Source organism: Monodelphis domestica, chromosome 6 (assembly GCF_027887165.1).
Source record: "Monodelphis domestica isolate mMonDom1 chromosome 6, mMonDom1.pri, whole genome shotgun sequence".
NCBI lineage: Eukaryota > Metazoa > Chordata > Mammalia > Didelphimorphia > Didelphidae > Monodelphis > Monodelphis domestica.
In genome coordinates, this window is record NC_077232.1 from 39,896,052 (window position 1) to 39,920,288 (window position 24,237).

The 24,237-nt window shown below is 40.5% G+C and overlaps 1 protein-coding gene across 2 annotated transcripts in view; it reads right to left on the reverse strand.

The window, feature by feature from the left end:
* LDLRAD3 (low density lipoprotein receptor class A domain containing 3) overlaps positions 1-24,237 on the reverse strand; it is a 308,492-nt gene that overhangs the window by 179,541 nt on the left and 104,714 nt on the right. For both annotated transcript variants that reach the window (XM_056801945.1, XM_007497330.2), the window contains exon 2: positions 9,351-9,497. In XM_056801945.1, coding sequence (XP_056657923.1) covers positions 9,351-9,497 — 147 coding nt within the window. The remainder of the gene's footprint in view (positions 1-9,350; positions 9,498-24,237) is intronic.

Below are 24,237 nucleotides of genomic sequence, written 5' to 3' on the forward strand. Positions count from 1 at the left end.
AAGAAGAATAATGGCTGCTGCCAAGAGATAAAGGCCAGAGAGGTCTAGATGAGAATCTAAGGATGAACAGTGCCTGAATGAAGCCAACTTCTAAGTGAAGACAGAGGCAGGGATGTGTTCATGATTACATGATGGCGAAGAGCAATATATGTGGGGCATCGAGTAAAAAGATGTCCCGGTAATTGAGTGGCATCTGGGGAGACCCAGAGGAGGACTGATACCAACAGTCAGGCAGGGAAGAAGGATGGGGCTTTAGTGAATATACAAATCTGTCCTGTGTTCAGAGGATGGGAGCAATCAGCCTGCACTCATGCCTTGAGCTCATTGCCACGGTTATTTGCTGATGCTAGCTAGAGATGATTAATGCTTGAGTGTGCTTGGTGTCTCCGCATTCTTTCATATGTGTGAGGGAGAAACACACACACACACACAAACACACAAACACACACACAGATGGAAGTCTAATCTTGGCAGGAAGAGACAAACTGAAAGATTGTGGGATCATATATTTAGTGTTGGAAGGTACTTAAAGGATGTCTAGTCTAAACCCTTCTTTTTGCCAATCAGGAAACCGAGGTCCCAGAGAAATTACTGGATTTTACTAAAGCCAAGAGATAGTAAGTGACAAAGGTGGAATTTGAACTCAGTACCTCTGACATTATATCTAACATTCATCCTGCTAATACCATGCAGTCTCCTTTATCACTTATTAGCTTCTTATGCTCCCCCATAGAGCATTTACTCTTTGTAATCCCAGAATATAACTTGTTTCTAAGTTTCAATAGATATGGGTAACAGTCCCCAGTTCTTATACAAACATGGAAGTAACAGATTTAGGAGACACGAAAAACTTGATTTGATCCCAGAAAACAACGACCACCAAATATCAGCCTTCTAAACAAAGAGGCATTTGAGGAAAGGACAAATGAGCCCATTTGCTCTATACTACAATGGCTTTGAAAAAAATACTTATATGGGGAATAAGATCTCATAAAAATAGTGCTCCCTCTATTCTTCAAGATTCTGGCATTCCCATATCCTTTGATCCAGCCATAGCACTGCTATGTATCCCAAAGAGATGATAAAGAAAAAGACTTGTACAAGAGTCTTCATAGCTGCTCTCTTTGTGGTGGCCAAAAATTGGAAAATGAGGGGATGCCCATCAGTTGGGGAATGGCTGAATAAATTGTGGTATATGTTGGTGATGGAATACTATTGTGCTCAAAGGAATAATGAACTGGAGGGATTCCATGTGAACTGGAACAACTTCCAGGAATTGATGCAGAGTGAAAGGAGCAGAACCAGCAGAACATTGTACACAGAGACTGATACACTGTGGCACAATCCAATGTAATGGACTTTGTTACTAGTAACAATGCAACAAGCCAGAACATTCCTGAAGGACTTATGGGAAAGAACACTATCCACAATGGAGAAAGAACTATGGGAGCAGAAATGCAAAAGCAAAACATATGACATCACTCATCACAAGTATATATGGGTATGTGATTTGGGGTTTAGGCTTTAAAAAATCACTATATAGCAAAAATAAGAAATTAATAATATGGAAATAGGTATCAAGTGACAACATTTGTACAACCCAGTGGAATTGCTTGTCAGCTCTAGGAGCCAGGAGGGAAAGAAAATGAATCATGTAAATATGGAAAAAATATTCTTTAAAAAAAGATTCTAGCATTCTTATCTCTAATACACAGGACATGGGATATAGCAGGCAGTTAATAAATGCTTGTTGATTGATTTTTTTTTAAAGACTCTTTGTAATAACTCCAGGCTAGGCAAATGAGTTAAGTGACTTACTCAGGGTCACACAGCTAGGAAGTGTCTGAGGCCACAAGTGTGTTCAGACACAGAGCTTCCCTACTTTAGGCTGGTGCTCTATTCACTGAGCCTCCTAGCTGCCTCTTGACTGATCTTGTTCAATTCTTTCAGTAAATATTCCATTTAGTTCCAAAAGTTCCATTCAGTATCCAAGAGACCTTAGTCTGTTTTCTCTTTCTTCTGAAGAAAGTGCCTTTGTTTCTTTAGTGTTTATTTGTTATCAGTGGAAAGGACAGTGAGTGCTCTTTGAGGGGACTATGTGGGCTTTCTGAATTTGAATCTTCAACTTAGAGCACCAGAATGGCACATAGTAAGTGCTTTTTCATTTATTCATTCACTCATTCATTCATTTATTATGTCATCCATTCAATCATTCATTCACTGATTTGTGCCTTCTTTCTTAACTTGCCAAAATCAAATGGTTAAAACAAACCTGGAAAACTAGCCCAAATGAAGGTACACTTTTCCCTGAGCAGAAATCAGGTATTCTGCTCTTAGAGAGGCAGAGAGGCGAGCCAGCTTAACAAGGGAGTGAGCCAGTATCCAGACTGGGAAGCATTTATCAACTCTATCAACTAAACTGAATCTGTTTCAAGGTGTTCTGACAAGGGAGAGGGAAGCCCCCGATAGTTTCAGACTTCCCTGGGAAGAGAAGTTTCTTACAACTGAATTTTGAGTTGGGAAGGAAGAAAAACAATTAGAGAAGTCAACGAATGTGGATCTTTAACAAAGACTTGGGATAACTCAATTTTCTTTCAGGACTTTTATAAAGCATTTTCTTTTTTCTTTTCTTTCTTTTTTTTTTTTTTTGGCTTTAAGTAAGGAAGATTAATAGCATATTACTATCCCAGCGTTACTTCAGAGGGATAAGAAGAACTAAAGCTCGAGTTTAAAACTCACTTTTGAAAGACCCAACCTTAAGGAAACTTCCCTTTGCTGATATCTTTTTCCTTTGATACTCGGTATGCTTTGGGATTGGCTCTGGGTCTTCGAAGGCTGTGCCAACAAGGGGGTATGTTCTTGTGGGTTCTACCTAAGCAGGAAAGGTTTTGAGTAAGGGAGTAAGGCATAAGCCACATGTATTTCCCCCTGTGAGCAGCCCAGCCAAGTATCTAAAGGCTCATTGCTAGGAGCTGTTTGATCACCCTGTGATATGTTCTTTTTTTTCCTACAAAAATTCCATAATTGGCAAAGACCATTTATAGGCAGCTAGGTGGCACATTAGATAGAGTACTGGGCTTGGAATCAGGAAGACTTAACTTTGTGAATTCAATTTTGACCTCAGACACTTACTAGTGGTGTGACCCTGGGCAAGTCACTTAACTTTATTTGCCTCAGTTTCCTCATCTGTAAAATGAGCTGGAAAAGGAAATAGCAAACCACTCCAATGCCTTTGCCAAGAAAATCCCAAATGGGATCACAAAGAGTTGGATGTGACTAAAATGACTACCTATGGATATAGGTAAAGGCTTACTAAAAGCTGATAGAGACTGATAAATTTGTAGAGTCTTTTGGCAGTCTGAGGAAGCCTATGGATCCTATCAGAGGATAATGTTATAAAACACACAAGATTATAGAATCCAAGCAAACTGAAATCCAGTTAGCAAAATATTTGTTAAAAACACAAGTTGTGATATAATATAGCCAATGGTGGGTCTGATCTCTAATTTCAAAATAGTGATGACTATAAAAAGTATTTCAGGATATCTGGCATACCTTTAATGGTTATGAAAATAACAGTACACTGACCCCAGGAATTAAAAGGTTCAGAAAGCTTGCTGCTTATATCAATGGAAGGAGGAGCCATATGAATGGAAACAGCTTCCTTATTTACTACAATCAAAGGAAGATAACCAAAGGGTTAGCTTTTATCCCTTTTTATTTTCTTTTGAAACCCTTACCTTCTGTCTTGGAATCCAGACTGCATATTGGTTCCAAGGCAGAAGAGTGGTAAGGGCTAGACAATGAAGGTTAAGTGACTTGCCCAGGGTCACATAGCTGGGAAGTGTCTGAGGCTAGATTTGAACCCAGGACCCCCATCTCCAGGCCTGGCTCTCAATCCACTGAACTACCTTGCTATTCTGCTATTATCTCTCTTTTTTTTTTTTAATAACCCTTACCTTCTGTCTTGGAGTCAATACTGTGTATTGGCTCCAAGGCAGAAGAGTGGTAAGGGCTAGGCAATGGGGGTCAAGTGACTTGCCCAGGGTCACACAGCTAGGAAGTCGCTGAGGCCAGATTTGAACCTAGGACCTCCCGTCTCTAGGACTGGCTCTTAATCCACTGAGCTACCCAGCTGCCCCCACCTTTTTTTTTTACTTCTGACTCTTTTTTTTTTAATAACCCTTACTTTCTGTCTTGGAAATACTGTGTATTGGCTCCAAGGCAGAAGAGTGGTAAGGGCTAGGCAATGGGGGTCAAGTGACTTGCCCAGGGTCACACAGCTGGGAAGTGTCTGAGACCAGATTTGAACCTAGGACCTCCCATCTCTAGGCCTTACATTCAATTCACTGAGCTACCTAGCTGCCCCCTTATTATCTCTTTTAGGAAATAAAAAAGAAACTCACAGGAGGCAATTGGATACTGGTGGAGAGGCTGCTGATGACACTTGACTTAGATTCAGTTCCCATAATGGATATTGACTACCTCTTTTTTGATATGTAAAATAAGGAGGTTGAACTAGAAAGTCTCTGGGGTCCATTCGTACTTTGGATCTTTGACCCTAAAGTTTTTTAAATGGTATAAGCTTTTATTATTGTTTTAAAATCCCTTACCTTCCATCTTAGAGTGAATACTGTATGTTGGTTCCAAGGTAGAAGAGAGGTAAGGGTTAGGCAATGGGGGTTAAGTGACTTGCTCAGGGTCACCCAGCTAATAAGTGGATACAAACTCAGGCCTTTCTTACTTCAAGTCTAGAACTTATTCTACCACCTAGATACCTCTATTACAATCCGATTTGATGACTAGTTCAGTTTGAGGCATATTGGACTCTTTATAACCCCATTTGGGCTTTTTTTTTTTTTAAACCCTCACCTTCTGTCTTGGAATCAATACTGTGTATTGGTTCCAAGGCAGACAAGTAGTAAGGGCTAGGCAATGGGGATTAAGTGACTTGCCCAGGGTCACACAGCTAGGAAGTGTCTGAGGCCATATTTGAACCCAGGACCTCCCATTTCTAGACCTGACTCTCAACCCACTGAGCAACCCAGCTGCCCACTGGGTTTTTCTTGGAAAAGGTCCTGGAGTGGTTTGCTATGTCCTTCTCCAGCTCATTTTACAAATGAGAAAACTGAGGCAAACAGGGTTAAATGACTTTCCAGGGTCACACAGTAAGATATTGGAGAGGGTTGCTATTTCCTTCTCCAGCTCATTTTACAAATGAGGAAACTGAGGCAAACAGGGTTAAATGACTTTCCAGGGTCACACAGTAAGATATTGGAGAGGGTTGCCATTTCCTTCTCCAGCTCATTTTACAAATGAGGAAACTGAGGCAAACAGGGTTAAATGATTTTCCAGGATCACACAGTAAGATATTGGAGAGGGTTGCCATTTCCTTCTCCAGCTCATTTTACAAATGAGGAAACTGAGGCAAACAGGGTTAAATGACTTTCCAGGGTCACACAGTAAGATATTGGAGAGGGTTGCCATTTCCTTCTCCAGCTCATTTTACAAATGAGGAAACTGAGGCAAACAGGGTTAAATGACTTTCCAGGGTCACACAGTAAGATATTGGAGAGGGTTGCCATTTCCTTCTCTAGCTCATTTTACAAATGAGGAAACTGAGGCAAACAGGATTAAGTGACTTGTCCAGAGTCACACAGCTAGAAAGTGTGTGAGTTCAATTTTGAAATCAGGAAGATGAGTCTTCCTGACTCTAGACCCAGCACTCCATTCAGTACCACCTAGCTGCCTTTTGCCACCTGAAGTCCAAATACTTTAGCATTCAAAGCTCCAACTTTCCTTTTCATCCTTATCTCCTCCATTCATCTCTTCCTGCAGACTTCCCAGAATACTCCCTGAATTACATTTTCATACTGGAGTGCCTTTGTTCAAACCTAAAATATATTCAAACCTGCCCCCTCCTGCAATCCATAACTGATGAAATGCAATCCGCTCTTCCAGGCTCATCTCTAGTTACTCTTTCCTCAGGAAACCTTCCCTGATATCCTGGCCAATATCCCCCAGCCTCCTGAACTCTTACAAAGTGTGCTTTGTACTTCTCTGGCATAAATCACCAGCAACATTAGCCCTTTTTTGGTGCTCTCTAAATGCTAATGCTTTGCCCCCATATTACCTTGCATTAACTTTGCATATGCTTATACAGGTATGTGTTGGCTCCCTTGATGGAATAAAAGGTCCTTAAGGGCGAAAACTTATATTTTTGTATCCCTGCAGCCTGGCACATAGCAAATTGCTTAATGATGTTTACGGATGGATTATCACACTTTGCTACTTACCACATTTATTTATCTTTATCTCTTCTCACTCTTTCCTCTCTGCCCTCATCCCTCTCTAACATCTTTTCTAAATGCTTCCCAGCCCACGCCAGAGACCAGTCTCACTCCCCTGATTATCTCTCCCAAAATACTCTTCCAGGAAGGTGCTAGAAATGCTTAAATTCTCTTTCTTCTCACTGGCTACCTTTTTTTTTTTTGAAGTCTTATCTTCTGTCTTAGAATTGGTACTGAGTATTGGTTCTAAGGCAGAAGAGAAGTAAGGATGAGGCAAGTGGGGTTAAGTGACTTGCCCAAGGTCACATAACTAGGAAGTGTCTGAGGCCAATTTGAACCCAGGACCTCCAATCTCTAGGCCTGACTCTCCATCCACTGAGCCACTTAGCTACCCCTTTCCATACTGTTTTCTTCAACTTGTTTACCATATTATCCTGCCTTTAGCTCATTGGATATAAGAGAATCTAACATAGTCTCAACCAGGGTTTTTATGAGGGTCACAGAATTAAAGAATTAGAAAAGACTCAAAGGGCCATCTTGTCAACCCACAGATGACCAAGGACCCTTCTATATCATCTCCAACAACAGGCCAACCAGCCTTTCCCTGGAGAAAGAAGGGGAAGGGAAGATATTCATGAGCCTAAGCCTATTGGTATGTAATTTGGGTAAGGTGGACACAAGACAACAATATGCCTCATGGGTTCCTTTGACAATTTTTATAATTTCCTAGATACCATCTGACTTGATTCTCATAGTGAAGGGCAGACCAACTCTGGAAGTATTGACTCTATAAATAATATAAAATCACAAAATGGAAAGGGCTCTTGGAGATGAGTCAGTCTAATTCATTCATTTTACAAGGCAAGAAACTGATTTGCAGTCTTCACTGTGATTCACATGGTCTCTAAAGTCCATTCCCTTTGGATTAAGACCCTACAATTTCATTTTTATTTTTTCCTCAAAGGAATATAGATTTTTTATTATTTAAAATATTTTACTTTGTGACAAGGAAATCACTTTAAAAGACTGATATATATTATTTTAAGGTCGCCAAGGAATTCAGCTATGTAATTCCTAAATGAAAACTCTTTTATCTATAAAACAATTTTTAATATTCATTTAAAAAAGTTTTGAGTTCCAAATTCTCTTTCTTCTCACTCTCAATTTCCCTGCCCTCCCCCTTCCTGGTATATAAATGGAGATTTTGAACCTTTGACTTCATTCCCCAGAAGTCCTTCATATTTCCCAAAATTCCCTATAATCTCTCCTGCATCTCCATGTTGGCGAGATCACGTTATTGGTATTTAACAGGCGGTAACGCCTCCCAGACTCTCTCTTTTTTAGGCATGATACAGCAATCAGCAGTGATGGTGGTAAGTGGGGATGGCTGAAAATGGCTAACCAGCCATGGGTGTGTGGTTTTTATTTTGTATACTCTTTATTCCTTGATTTCTAATGATCATTTAATAAACCTCCTAAAGTATAATATTTTTATTATTAGAGATATAAATATAATTTTTAACTTTAATTTTGTAATTTAAAATTAAAATTAAAATTTTTAAAAATTAAATATAATTGTTAAACAATATAATTTAGATTTTACATGTGTAAGCATATAAAAACAATTTTCCATATTAGTCATTTTGTGGATGAGATCTTAAATAAAAAATATGAGGAAGTAAAAAGAAAATGGAATGTAGTATATTTCAGTCTGCATTCCGACTCCATAACTTCTTTCTCAGAGGGCAGATGACATTTTTCATCATGAGTCTCTGGGACTGCCTTGGATCACTGCATTGTTAAGAATAACTGGGTTATTCACAGTTTTTCATCAAAAAATATTGCTGTGACTGTGTACCATGTTCTTCTGGTTCTGCTCACTTCACTTTGCATCAGTTCATGTTAAGTCTTTACAGATTTTACTGAAAGTATTCTATTTTTCATTTTTTATAGCACTATAGTATTCCACAGCTAACATATACCACAGCTTGTTCAGCCATTCATCAATTGAGCTAAATTTTTATTTTAAAAGAAGATAAAAGCTAATATTTTCTTAAGGAATTTTAAGTTTGACAAAACATGTTTCTTAAAGCAATCCCGTATTTTTACTCCATTTTATAGTTGAAAAAAAAAAGGAGACTCAAATAGTGATTCACAGATTTTGTAAATTCACATATTCACAAAGAGTGATTGTGAAGAGCCCTCCTGCTACATTCCCAAACAGTCCCTTATAGGCTATTTGCTAGCCTTCAGCGTAACTAATGGTACCCAGTGCTTTTATAAGAACATTTCATCTAAATCTGAAGTTTGTAGCTTTTCTTAGCTCCTATATATCCCCTAGCTTTTAGCAAACCCTCAATATGAGACAATATAAATTCTATAATTTACCATTTCTATGGTAAATTATATATATGTACATAAATAAAATAAAGTGATCAATTAATTTCAATCTGAAACTATACAAATTTTGGAAAAATGAGTGTTAAAATTGTTATTGCACGTAATTGGGAAAATAGATTATATCATATCATATATAGTTATTTATCAAATATTCCCTAGACCTTTTGATAGAAACCTCTTGAATCCTTTGGGTGTAGCCAGAATCCTGGATTGAGAACCCTTGATGTAGATGACCTGAACTCTGATGTGGATCACAAAGACGTGAATGATGGGCAGCTAGGTTGCTGAGTGGATAGAGAGCCAGGTCTAGAGATAGGGAGTCCTGGGTTCAAAACTGGCCTCACATTTCCTAACTCTGTGACCCTAGGCAAGTCACTTAACACCAATAGTCTAGCCCTTACTGCTCTTTTGCCTTAGAAATGATATTTCGTATCAGTTCTAAGACAGAAGGTAATGGTTTTTTTAAAAAAGACTTTACTTTGTGTTAGGGCTACAAGTACAAATAATGAACAATCCCTACTTGCAAGAAGCTTATATTCTAAGGGTGGGAAACAGGGTCTGGGGGGCTTTAGCTCTAAACCCTATGTATGAACTTGATGCTGGGGGAGGGGGCTCTGGATCACCCTCCATCCCAAAGAGAAGACAGGTGGGGACACTCACGGCATTCCTTCTCATCGCTCTTATCAAAGCAGTCGGGCAGCCCATCACATTGCCATGCCCCAGGGATGCAACGTCCATTGCTACACATGAAGTTTCCCGGAATGTTACACTCGTTGGTGGAGTTATTCCCAGGCAACAGCTGGCTCTCTGTGGGAGGGGAAAGAGAGAAGAGATTTTTAAAAGGAAATGAGAAACAAAGGAGGGAAGGAGGGAGGGAGGGAGAGGAGGAGGGGGAGAGAGAGAGAGAGAGAGAGAGAGAGAGAGAGAGAGACGAGAGAGAGAGAGAGAGAGAGAGAGAGAGAGAGAGAGGAGGGGGGGAGAGAGAGAGAGGGAGAGAGAGAGAGGGAGAGGAGAGGGAGAGAGAGAGAGAGAGAGAGAGAGAGAGAGAGAGAGAGAGAGAGAAGAGAGAGGGAGAGAGAGAGAGAGAGAGAGAGAGAGAGAGAGAGAGAGAGAGAGAGAGAGAGAGAGAGAGAGAGAGAGAGAGAGAGAGAGAGAGAGAGAAACCAGACCATTTAAACCCCCATGGCTCTTCATTTATAAGACACATTCCTTAGGAGGAGTTAGTGAAAAAATAAAGTTGTTTTTTGTTTTACAGCCATCAATAGTGGCTGATTATTGTATGAAATGGGGGCTAACTGGATAGCTGATGGCTTTATAGTCCTTTGAGACTTACAAAGAATATTACAACATTCATTACCTTCTGTCCTAACAACAAAACCATAAGGTGGCACTAGAGTAATACTACTCCATTTCACAAATGAGAAAACTGAGGCAAAGAGATGGGAAAGTGACCAGATCACGGAACATTATAACTATTAATGTCAGAACTGGAATTTGAGCATCAAACTGATCCAAACATTTATTAAGCCTCTGCTATCTTCCAGATATTTTATGAAAGAGAATTTATTAAGTACCTACTGTTTTCAAGATATTATGTGAATAATTTCATGTAGGTCTTTCCAATATTAACCTGTTTGTGATTTCGTATGGCACAAAAGTATTCCAAGAGAACACTATATACAGCAACAGCAATATTGTTTGAAGAATGACTTGTGCATGCCCACTCCAGGGAAAGAACTGATAAACAGAAATAAAGAAGACCTAGTTTTATGTACACACATATCTGTTTGTCAAATGATGCCTTCTTTAATGGAGGGGAGGGAGGAACGTAGGGAGGAAGCAAACTGGGTATTTTAATGTAACAAACAAATAAAAAATAAAATAGAAAAATATTATACGAAAGTATTTATTAAACACCTACTGTATTTGAGACACTGTGGCTAGTCACTGGAGATACAAAGATAAAAAAAACCCCTCAGGTCTCAAAAACAATGTCCTCATAGTACTTACATTTGAATGCAATAGGGAGGAGATGTGATATGGAATGGATAATTAAATACTTGACAATTGTAGCTAATAAGGGATTTCTGGAGGAAATGATGTTTGAGCTAAGCCTTGAAGGAAACTGGGCATTCTAAGAATCAGAGGTGCCAGGAGAGGCAGGCTGGAGCCAGACTGCAAAGGGCTTTGAATGCCAAGTTCAGATTGCTCCTCATAGCAAGTCCAGGGTTCTTCCTCAACCACACTACTGCTCTTGGATACTGATCCTTCTTGGTGGTAACCTCTGCTTGCTCCTGTATTGCTTCAGATGATATATTCCTTGACTAACAGAGTCAATAGAATTTTGGGTTGGAAGACACTCTCATGGTCTTGTAGTGCATCCTCTACCTTAAGTACGACCTCCCTCTACAAGGTCCCTGACCAGTGACCATTCACCCTCTGCTTGAACACCTTTGATGTCTGGACACTCACTACTTCATGATGGAAGTGGTCTATTCTATTTTAAGATATCTTAAATTGTTAGTTGTTGCTTCATATGATGCTTTAGGGATTTCAAATCACATTACACATATCTCATTTGATCCTCCAACAGACCAATGAGGTTAGTTATATTATAATTATTATTCTGATTTTATAGATGAGAAAGTTGTGGTAAACAGAGTTTAAGTGACTCACTCAGGGTCACACAGCCCATAAGTGCTTGAGGCAGTATTTGGACACAGGTCTTCTTGACCTCAACTCTAGCACTTGAGTCACTACATTATGATGTCTCTCTCCTTGGTAGCCTTTCGGTCCAACTTCCAACAGAAGTCCCTTTAGCTCTAATTCTTCCTTTGCTATCTAGACTTACAAACAGGAGCCAACCTTTCTTATTCCTCCCCCACCCCACCCCTTCCATCCCTCAACATTACCAAAAGCAGATGACCAAATCTAATAAAACCTCTTTAGTTCATGAGCTTCCAACATCCTGAGATATTGAGGGCAAAAAGGCGAGTCTAATAAGTTCATTCCAGCATTCTAAATGCTAGTGGGATAAATATAGACCAAGTAGGGATTTAAAAATACAACTACTGGTCATAATGAAAGACATTTATTCATATCATCAGATCAACTAGCCAAAAAGGCTCACAGTTAAGGGACTCTTTCTCCTCTCACGCACCAACCAAGGCAACAAAAAGAACATCTTCAGATCTAAACGGAACAGTAACCACATGCCATTATGCCATCTTCCAGCCTTCCTTGGGACCATGCAACTGGCCACTGGATTTCTAAAGTCCTGGTGGATACAGATAAAAGACTAATGAATTTGTATAAGGATTCTTAACCTATTTTGTGTCATAGACCTTCCTTCATTCTCTCCCCCCGCCCCAGGTAGCCTAGGGAAGTCTATAGAGCTCTTTCTCTTAACACGATGTTAAATACATAAAATATTTTTAGAAAACTGGACAATAAAGGAAATCCATTATACTAAAACACAGTGGCCAAAATACTTTTTTGAAACTTTGTGGATGCCAGGTTAAGAACTCTTGAATTAGAGTATATATATATATATATATATATATATATATATATATATATATACACACACACTATATACGTTATTTTCCCCCATTTATATTGTATATACTTAAATTGGGAAAATGTGGATTTAAATCCTGCCTCTTCTATTTAAAACCTGTGTGAAGTTGGTAAGTTACTTCAACTTCTCTTTACTCATCTATAAAATCAGTAGCCTAAACTCAATGACCTCAAAGTTTTTTTAATCCATGTTCCTAGGATGGGGAGTTGGGGAGATGCTCAAAATATTGGCATACACACTGACTGCAGCTATGTATTAGACAGAGAACATATAAACAGAAAGATAGAGACAGAAAAAAAGAGACACAGAGAAAGGTTGAGAAAGAGGGGAAAAAAGAAAAAAGGGAGGGAGAAAGGGAGAGAGGAGAGAAAGAGAGAGACAGAGAGAGAGAAAGAGAGAGACAGAGACAGAGAGAAAGGCATAGGCAGGGAGGGAGGGAGGGAGGGAGGGAGAGAGAACAAATGTCTGGAAAAATACACATAAAAAAGAGCTTCAGATGGGATATGGAAGCAAGTAGCATTTTTGTTACTATCTTATTAAAGTTAATACATGAACTATTTCACAGGAAATAAAATAACTGCTTTTGGTAATTGAATAAAAGTACTGAGATGTAAGCTCATCCTCTGTAGGCTCACTGAAAGCATCCTTGGCACGACTCCACTAGCCAGAAGCACGATGGGGATGTTATATACTTGAGCCTGTTCCCAAGTAGTTTTGACTTCTGCTCAGTCTCAACATTTTGGAAAATTTTTGTTCTATTAAACTTAGAGGTTATAAATATTTTAGATGTTGACACCCAAAAGTTATTAAGCTTTTTCAAATCAATGTTATGTCCAAGAGATTGTAGGACCTAGTTTTCTCTAGGATAATGGTCGGGATCCAGGAGTTTATGGGTTGAGTTCTTCTGAATATTTTATGATCTGATTTGTAGCATGGGGATTGGTCATCGGTCAAGGTGATGAGTTTCAAACTCTAGCAACCAGGTCAAATCATATTGAGTAAGGGCACCAAAGTTTATAGTCTGAAATTATGGGCACCCTCTCCATTGTTTCCTTACATGCTTTACTAAACCTTACCAATACTAGGGGAAATGAAACTGAGGAGCTAAGTGGCTACATTAAGATAAATGTAAGTTCCTGGTAATAATTTATTATTATAATTGTAATATTATATCATAATTTATTATTAATAACAATAACAGTTCCTATTTCTGCAACATCTTACAACTTACAAAATGCTTTCTTTGCAAAGGGAATATTGGGGACAAGTAGGTGGCTTAGTGGATTGAGAGCCAGGAAAAGAACTGGTTGTCCTGAGTTCATATCTGGCCTCAAGTTCTTCCTAGCTGTGTGACCTTGGGCAGGTCACTTAATTGCCATTGCCTAGTCCTCACCTCTCTTCTGCTTTGGAACCAATACATAATATTAATTTTAAGATGGAAGGCAAGTTTTTTTAAAAAAGGAAATAGAAATATTGCTGTCATTTTATAGGAATACATTTTACAGATAGGGAGACTGAGGTTCAGAGGACATATAACTCGTGTCCACTTAGGAATACACAGATAAATTGGAAAGGACCTGAGAGGATATTGAATTCAAATCTATCTTCTTAAAGATGAGGAAACTGAAACCCAAGGTAGTTAAGTAACTTGTCCAAGGTGACAAGGGCAGTCGAGAGTAGGATAGGATTTGCACTCAGTTCTACTGATTCCTAAGCTATTGCTTTTTTCCATTGTGCTATATTGCCTCCTTAATTCAATTCAACTCAATAAGCATTTATTAATAAGCTATGGGCTGTGTATGGGTGATTAGCCTCTAGGTAAGTGACAGCAAACCTTTTAGAGACTGTGTTCCATGCCACACCCCCCACCCCACCCCAGCTCATTGCCTTATCCCAGACAGGAGATGGAGAAAGAGAGGGGAGTGGTCTGGTGCTCTACTCAGGGGAGAGAATAAGTGCTTCAGTTGGGCTGCTGGGCAGAGGGGTTGGGAGAAGGGATGGAGAGGAGGAAGGGAGCATCTCTGTGGAATACCTCTCTGCCTTTCTGATAACTAACTCTGGTGAATAGTGTCTGCCCACAAAAAAGTCTCTGCATGCCATCCTTGGCATGCGTGCCATAGGTCTGACACCATGGCTCTAGGTGCTTGTGTACAAAGACCAAAATGGAAAAATGGCCCTGAACCCAAGGAAATGGCATCCTGCTCTATTCAATGTCTGTGGGCTTTTATTCCTCACCTAGATAATGAGGCAGTAGAATTTAGATGATCTCTAAGGAAATTTTCTAGCACTAAATTTCATGATCCTATAACATACAGGACTTGCTTTTAGATACAGAAAAATGGAATCTCAGAGACAGAATGGAGCACAGAGACTGTCTATCCTAACCCATACCCAAACTCAAAGGTTTTCCCAGTTCCAGCTGTCTTTCTTTGTACCCTTTTCAAGTCTTTCCTAAAAAACCAAATCTTGATCTTTCTTTACAAAGTATATAATAATGACAATAATTTCAATGATGATGATGATAAATAGCATTTAAATAGTACTTTAAGATTTGCAAAACACTTTATGTATTTCATTTGATCCTGTAAGAGGAATGCTAATATTAGACCCATTTTGCAGTTGAAGAAACTGAGGTAGAGTTTGTCTTTCCCAAAGTAACACAACTAGCTAGTAAATATGTGAGGAGGGATTTGAATTCAGGTTTTCCTGTCTCTAAGTATAGCACTCTAGGCATGAGGGGGAAATCAAGACATCAAGAGAGGGATATACAATGTCCTGTACAAGGAACAAATATGGTAATTCCTAGACTGAATTAGAAAGGAGATGAGAAGGAATGGTCTATGCACTTTACCCCCAGTTGCCTAAATATCCAATCAGTGGTCACCCAGGCTTTGAGGAAGCAAGGTATCCTGAAGGAGACAGGTGGCAGTATGTGCCAAGCAAGTCAAACTACTACCACCTTGATTAGCATCTCCCTGGAGATCCCAATAGAGACAGTCCATGACCTTGAAACCAACATCCTTAGAAATAGCAATGTTTTAGTAAAGGGTCCTCAGCCATCATCCTAGGAAGTAATTGCTTTCACTTAAGCCTCTGTTTGCCTCAATTTCCTTATTGTAAAATGAGGATGATAATAGCACTAACTTTCCAGGGTTGTTGGAGAGATAAAATGTCTAGCACATAGTAAGCACTATATAAATGTTAGCTATCATTATTTGTTGTTCAGTTGTTTTCAGTCATGTCTTCTTCTTTGTGACCCCATTTAGTTTTCTTGGCAATAATTGGAGTGGTTTGCCATTTCCTTCTCCAACACATTTTACAGATGAGGAAATGGAAGCAAACAGGATAAAGTGATTTTCTCAGGATCACACAGTTAAAAAGTAACTTAGGCTGGATTTGAACTCAGGAAGATAAGTCTCCCTGGCTCTAGGCCCAGCACTCTGTCCAGAACTCTTCCTATAGGTACTATAACTATATCTACTGAAGACCCAGAAAAGAAGGTTCTTTGTTACCAAAATCCTACTCACTGTCAAATGATTCAATATGAGAAACGAATATGATTTTTATCAGTGCAAATGGCATTAAAGAAAAGGCATAACCATCAGCTTTGCTGCTGCCCCCTAAGGATCTTGGGACCTTTCCTTCTGACTTACAGCTGGAACCTTCCATATTCATTGTCTCTCCCCTTGGAATATGAGCTTCTTGAGAACAAGGACCAGCTTTCTTTTCCATTTGTATCCCCAGGGTTTAGCACAGAGAATTACATATAGTAAGCATTTCATAAATGTTTTATTCATCCATCCATTCTTGGTTTGAAGACCTTCTGAGGAAGCCCTTTCCCAAACAGTTGATTCCAGGGATGTTTTTCATTACAACAAGCCCTGATTTGCTTTTTTTTTTTTTTTAACACCTTCTACCCATTGCTACTGGTTATAGCATCTAGGGTCAAGTAGAACAAATTGAATCACTTTTCCAGGTGAGAGGTCTTCAAATTTTTCAAAATCCCTATTGTGAAACCCAGCAAGACTTCTCTTTTCCAGTCTGATTAGCCTCTTGTCTAGTACCAGATCTTCAGATGGCATAAATTCAAAGTCTTTCCAATTCCAGCTATTTTTCTCTGGACCTTGTTCAAATCTTTTCTAAAAAAAACAAAAACAAATCTTGAGACCTGAAGACCAAATCAACCTTTCTTCCCTCCTTCTCTCCTTCCCCCTTCTCTGTCTCTCTGTGTGTGTCTCTCTCCCTTTTCCTTCCTTCCTTCCTTCCTTCCTTCCTTCCTTCCTTCCTTCCTTCCTTCCTTCCTTCCTTCCTTCCTTCCTTCCTTCCTTCCTTCCTTCCTTCCTTCCTCTTTACCTCCCTCCATTCCCCCTCTCTTTCTCTCTTTCATTCTTTTCCTTCCTTCCTTCCTTCCTTCCTTCCTTCCTTCCTTCCTTCCTTCCTTCCTTCCTTCCTTCCTTCCTTCCTTCCTTCCTTCCTTCCTTCCTTCCTTCCTTCCTTCCTTCCTTCCTTCCTTCCTTCCTTCCTTCCTTCCTTCCTTCCTTCCTTCCTTCCTTCCTTCCTCTTTCCCCTCCTCTGCCCCCCCCTTTTGTATAGTGGTTCTAAGGTTAAAAATCAGCAATAGCTAGGCAATGCTTGATCCCCATTGCCCAGGGTCACCAAGCTAGGAAATGTCTGGGGCCAGATTTGAGCCCAGGACCTCCTGTCTTTAGGACTGATGCTCTATCCACTGAGCCATCTAGCTGCCCTCCAAAATTCTTTTTCTTCTCTTTAGTCAGAAATATTTTATTTTCCCAATTACATGTAATGATAATTTTCAACATGTTTTCAGAAATTACAAGATCCAAATTGTCTCCTTCCTTCTCTTTCTCCCTTCCCTTCCCCCATCCGAGATGGTAAACAATCTGATCTGGGTTACATATATATTATAACTCCAAGGATCTTTCAATAAAGCCACACTGCTAATAAACAACTACCTCCCCAGTACCCTACCTATTCCTTGAATGTGATTTCTGCCATGCAGAGGACATCTCCTCTCCTCCCACCTAAATATGAGCAGGACAGGCAAGCCAAAAACCAGGGCAGGGACATGCGTGGATCTGGGCCGCTAAATGATGTCACCCAGTCTTTTTGGCTTGACACTAGACCCTTCTGCTGGCTGCAATATTTATCCCAACATGTATGTCTTGGGACACCTTCTGATCCCCCAAATCCAAGCATTAGTAAGAGTAAGCTGGCTGGGCTTTCTCCAACTCTTCCCCCCCGCCCCCTTTTCTTTTCTTCATTAAGCCAAAAAATAGAAAACTGTTGTCCATTTCCTCCATAACACATCCCTTACTTAAAATAGTCATGCCATCTGCCCCACAAATGAAAGCTCTTGAGCTCTCCCACTCAGGGCCAGAGCAAATAGCCTTGTTTAAAAGTTGCTTCCCTAATGGCTGGCACCCACAGATTTCCACAACTGGTCCTGGAGATAGCAAAACTTGAATTCCAATTTGGCCTCGGACAAATTATTATTTTAATTTCAAATTATTAGCTGTGTGACCCTGGTCACATCCTTTAACCTTTCAGCCTCAGTTTCCTTATCTGTAAAAAATGTTGATGATTAAAATAGAATTTTCCTTCTAGGCTTACTGTGAGGATCAAATGACATATTATTCATGAAGTGCTCAGCACAGAGTCTTAAGTGGGCTTAATAAATGTTTATTGATTGATTGCTGGAGTGACTTGAGAGGAGATAGACTCCAGTTGGAAGGCTGTTACACTACTTAAGGCAAGAAGAGATAAGAACCTCAACCAGTGGTGACCCGACCATTCAAGGTAAAATCATAGGTAGGCGCTAGCGATGTCTCAGAGGTAGAGCCGCCATGACTTGGCAACTGATTAAATATCTCACTTCTCGCAGGAAGCTTTTTCCAGACCTGCAGCCTCCTTCCACCTCCTCCTACCTACTGCTAATGCTTTTTCCCTGACATTACTTTCCATTTATACTATTTTGTCTATACTATTAGAATGTAAGCTCCCTGAGAACAGGGATTATGAATTATGATGATGATGATGATACCTTCCTTTGAATTCCCAGCATTCCACACAACAGTGCCTGGAATTGTAGGCACTTAGCTAAGAACAGATTGACTGATGGTCTGATATGATGAGAAAAATAGAGCTGAGGCTGACTTTGAAATTGTGAATCTGGGTTCCTAGCAAAATCGTGTTCCCCCCAATAGAAACATGGAAGTCAGGAATAGGGGAAGATGTAGGGAAGGGGCATCAGTTCTGTTTTGGACATTTAGAGTTTTGTTCTTCCTGCATGGCATCCAGTTGGATGGCACAGTATGGTGATGGGCAGCTAGGTGGTGCAGTGGATAGCGTTCTGGACCTGGAGTCAGGTAAACTTCATCTGGAATTCAGCCCCTGACATTTAGGAGCTTTGTGACCTTGGTCAAGTCTCTTGGCCTCAGTTTCCTGATCTGTAAAGTGGGAATAATCCCAATACCTATCTCCCAAGCTTTGTTTTGAGACTAAAACGAGATGCTATCATCACCATCAGCTATAAATTTCTTCCCTACCCTGTTTTAACACAGGAGAGGCTTTCTAAGGGGCATTCGGTTGAATGACATGCTGATGTCAGGAGAGGAGCAAGCCCCACCACTGGGCCATCCAACAGCCTTGACCTCTGGAACACTCCGGGTCAGCTGTCATTTTCCACTTTTTATTTTCTACCATTTTAAGTCTATACTCTTGAGGAATAGCTAGGCAACACACGCCTACTCTAGGCTTCACATTTGATTCTGAAAGGCTCTGTCAAAGAGACATTCCGGAAACATCTCCAGGGAGTTAAGACACTTCTTCATGGGGTATGTTGCCAGCACACATGCTGTAGTGAGGCCTATTTTCCCTTTGACTCACTTCTTTAAAAAAAAACCCACAAACACGCAAACAAACACATACACACATAGGCGTATTGAAAGCCACAGAGTGAGCCTGTCTCCAATGATTTGTTTATAAACGTCACTTGAAAAGCCCCCAAAGACCCATAAAACTCCAACCTGATCTGCTTTGGTCTGCATCAATGTCAGACCAAACTATAGACCAATATCCTCAGGCCAGTCCCTGGGGCTAGGCAGGAATTGGCACAGAGGGCTGCTTTCTCCTTTTACTCTGTCCCAGGCGACCTCATTGTCCATCACCAGAAAAGGAAGGCCAGTTGTTAATGATTGACTAACAGTGAGGCTCCTGTCAGGGGGCCTCTGGATATGGGACAGGGAGTTCTGCTAAGGTATCAAGTTTGATTCCTGCTCCCTGAACAGCCAAGAAGGTTAATTTTGTCATTACGAGTCTGAATTTATTCCATTTTTCAATTTTATAAATGGAGAACAAGGTATGCCCGGAATCCCTGGAACTTGGTGAGGAGGAGGAAGAGAAGGCGTGAAGAGGGAGAGGATTGACATTTATAAGAGGCTTTACCCATTTGAAAAGTGCTTTGAATAATTATGTCCTTTGAGTCTGTGAGATAGGGATTATAAGTATCCTCCTTCCCATTTTACAGATGAGGAAACTAACTGATCTCAGAGAGGGACACGGGAAGTTCATGTAAAAAGTCTCTGATCCTTCTTGGGTAGCCTGAGGCAACTGGCATTCCAGGGCAGTTTGTGGGATAATTGGTAAGGTCTTCAAAGATGCTGAGCTCAATGATGGTCTCTAGACATACGTAGGCTCCCTCGGAGAATGCCTAACAGAGTTCTCATTCACCCATTTAGCTATACTTTTCTTTTTGTCCATTTACATTTTCAGAAAGTACTCACTGAGAGTCCAATGTATCTGTAATCTCAGTGATGTAGGAGCTCATTCAATCCACCAGCACTTATTAAGAATCAGCCATATTCTATGTCCTGGCCAAGGCACTGGGGACACTCTCTCCTGTGATGTATATAGATGACAATGCTGCCCACTAAGGAGACCTTCCCTTTGTCCCTGCAGCTGCTCTGAGCTTCCTCTCTAAGTCTATCTTCCAGTAACTCTGCTATATTCTGAAAGGACATATTTATTTGCATGTTGACTCCCCTCTCTCGGACAAAGTTACTGGAGTGGTTTGCCACTTCTTTCTCTAGTAGATAAGGCAAACAGGTTTAAATAACTTGTCACATATCTACTGTCTGCGGCCACATTTGAACTCAGGTTTTCTTGATTACAGGCTCAGCACTCTATTCATAGAGCCACCTAGCTGCCTCCTAATTATTTTTCCTGGATCTGAGTCCTCTGGAGTTCTTATGTGTTATTCAGTCATATCTGACTTTCTGTGACCCTATTTAAGTTTGTTTTTGTTTTTGGAAAGGTATCTGAGTGTTTTGTCATTTTCTTCTCTAGCTCATTTTACATATGCAGAAACTGAGGCAAATAACATGCCCAGGGCCACAGGGCTAGAAAGTGTGTGAGACCAGATTTGCACTCAGGAAGATAAAGTCTTACTGACTCTAAGTCTGGCACTTTACCATGCTACCTAGTATATTGGCAATTCATCCATTATTTCTCTTCCACGTGACCAGATCATCTCTGTCTGTCTGTCTGTCTGTCTGTCTGTCTGTCTCTTTCTCTCTCTCTCTCTCTCTGTCTGTCTCTCTTTCTCTCTCTCTCTCTCTCTGTCTCTGTCTGTCTGTCTCTCTCTCTGTCTGTCTCTTTCTCTCTCTCTCTCTGTCTCTGTCTGTCTGTCTGTCTGTCTCTCTGTCTCTGTCTGTCTGTCAGTCTCTCTCTCTGTCTCTCTTTCTCTCTCTCTCTCTGTCTCTGTCTGTCTGTCTGTCTGTCTCTCTCTCTCTCTGTCTCTGTCTCTCTCTCTCTGTCTGTCTGTCTGTCTGTCTGTCTCTCTGTCTGTCTGTCTGTCTGTCTGTCTCTCTCTCTGTCTGTCTGTCTCTCTCTCTCTCTCTCTCTCTCTCTCACACACACACACACACACACACACACACACACCTCTGGGGACTTCTCTTTTTTTTCTGGGAAATTTACAAAACAAATGAGATCATGTCTGTGACAGTTTTAAGCATTTCTGAGGAGAGAGAAAGCAAGCAGGTAAGATTCCTTGATGAGCTATAAAACATCCCCTCCATCCTCTATGACCCATGGCAAAGATTCTTCTCCCAGCCACATGACACTAAATGACAATGTCTTTTTAGGTCTGTGTGGAAAGCAAGAGCCAGATAAGTGATCCAGAAGGTTTCTGTCTTTTCTTCCCAGTAGGAATAGTGGGAGGTCGGGGTCAGACAGGCAGTGATCTCAAATGCAGGAAGGAGGGGACAGAAAAGAGGGGTTACTCCATCACCAGTTTTATTAGTCACCTAGAAAAGTTAGCCCTTGCCCCTTGTTTATAACCAGAGAGTGGGCAAGAGGGATTCCAGCCCAAGCCTCAAGCTCAGCCCTGCACAAAGCTTTGCCTCTTCTTTTGTGGTACTCAGATTCTAACAGATGCACGAGTGTTGGACCAAAGGGGAAGATCTCTTGCCCAGTGTGAAGTAGTAATAATCCTTATTCCCCTCTCCCTACCCTCTGGCTTAAAGTTATTTATCCCTCTTAGAGCAAGCATTTTGGCTGCATCCCTATTTTGCCCCCTCATATATTATACTGTTTATCTGAGTATAAATTTGCTGCATCTCCCCTACCCTACAGGAGTGGAATGTAAACTCTTTGAGGAACTTTGTTCATTTGTTCCTTCTCTCCCTCCTTCCCCTCCCTCCTTCCCTCCCTCCCTCCTTCCCTTCCTTCCTCCCTTTCTTCCTCTATCCTTCCCTCCCTCCCTCCCTTCTTTCCTTTCTCCCTTCCTTTCTTCCTCTCTCCCTCCCTCCTTCCCTTCCTCCCTCCCTCCCTCCTTCCTCTCTCTCTCCCTCCTCTTCTTCCTTCCTTCCTTCCTTCCTTCCTTCCTTCCTTCCTTCCTTCCTTCCTTCCTTCCTTCCTTCCTTCCTTCCTTCCTTCCTTCCTTCCTTCCTTCCTCCCTCACCATCTCTCTCTTCCTCCATCCCTTTCTCTCTGTCTCCATCTCTGTCTCACTGTCTCTGTGTCTCTGTCTCTCTATCTCTGACTCTCTCTCTCTCTGTCTTTGTTTCTGTCTGTCTCTCTCTCCTGCCTATCCCCATTGCAAAGCCCAGTGCTGCATACATAGTAAATGCTTAATAAATGCCATTAAACAAAGAGATGTGAAAAAGGAAGCAGGCTGCAACAACAATTAGCAGCTCCTGTTGCTAGAGCTTTAAGTATTACAACCACTTTTATACACATGATCTAAGATCCTTTGGAGCAGAGATTTGTTTCCTTTTTGGCATTTGTATTCCTAGCACTTAGCACACAGTAAACACTTAATCTAAATGCTTGCTGATGGATGGTTTCCTTTGATCCTCACAATAATCCTGGGAGGCAGGTGCTGTTATTATCTTCATTTTACAACTGAAGAAAGTGAGAAGGTAAGTGACTTGTCCAGAGTCACTTGTCCAGCAGGTATATGAGGCAGGATTTGAATTCATGTCCTCATAACTCTCAGCTCAGCACTTCTTCCACTATGCAACATGCTTTCTATACAATCAGTTTTTTGAGCTCTGTGCTGGGCACTTGGAATCCACAGACAAAAATAAAGCAAGTCTTGCCCTCGAGGAACTTCTATTTGACTGGCAAAAGCAACTGAGGGTCAGAAGGCAAACTGGCTCCCATCAAAAGACATCTAATCCTCTATTCTGTAGGGTGGCATCCAAATCAAATCAGCAAACATTTATTGAGTGCTTCCTATTTGCCAAGTGCCTTGTTGGGGTCTGAAGACACAAGGCAAAAATAAAACAGGCTCTGCCCTCAAAGATTCAATAGGTATAGGGCAGCTAGATGTACCATAGTGCCTAGAGTACTGGGTCTAGAGTTCAAATCTCATCTAGAACTGTAACTAGCTGTGTGGCCTTGGGCAAGTCACTTAACCCAGTTTGTCTCTATTTCCTCACTGAAAAAAATAAAACCGAGATGGAAAGGCAAACCACTGCAGTATCTCTGCCAAGAAAACCCCAAATGGGGTCATAAAGAGACTAAAATGACTGAACAACAACATGTATAATTTTTATAATGATTATGGAATGTTTATAATTGTTAAATGATAATGTCTATAATTACAGAAATATATAATTATAGAAAAATAAGTATTTACAATACAAAAATAAGGCAATTGGGGGTTGGGGGCTTACATATTGGTAACTGTGCGATTTAAAATACTTTTAAAATTTTATTTTAAAACCCTTACCTTCTATCTTAGCATCAATATCACAGGCAGAAGAGCAGTAAAGGCTAAGCAATTGGCATTAAGTGACTTGCCCAGGGTCACAGTGTCTGTGTTTGAACACAGGACCTCCTGTCTCCAGGTCTGAAGCTCTAACTACTGAGCCAACTAGCTATCCCTAAAATGCTATTTTTAGATTTAATTTTTTTTACTAACTATATGTAATAACAAATTTCCACATAAGTTTTCCAAAGTTATATGACCCAAATTGTCCCCATTCCTCCTTCCCTTCCCACTCGTGAAGCTGGCAAGCAATCCAATCTGGGCTATGCATGTATTATCACAGAAAACATATAAAATGCTATTTTAAAAATAGATTTTGCAGAAATGCAGAACATCGTTTCACTGGTGAGGATTAGGAAGGCTTCAGGTAAGAGGTGACATTTTATTTCAGCTTCCATAAAAACTGGGGATTCTAAGAGGCAGAGATGAGATGGGAGGGCATCCCCAAAACAGTGGGGGGGGGGGATAGCCTCAGAGGACCAGAGACAGGAGATGGAATGTCTGATTAGACTCAAGAGTGTGGGAAGGAAGGTGATTCATGCTTAACACAGTCATCAATTTTTAATATTAATTTCTAATTCTGTTGCTTCCATGGATGGTTCATTCTTGGCTAATGGATTTAATTCAATGAGACATGGACCTCAATAAATACCATTCAAGGAGCAAAAGGA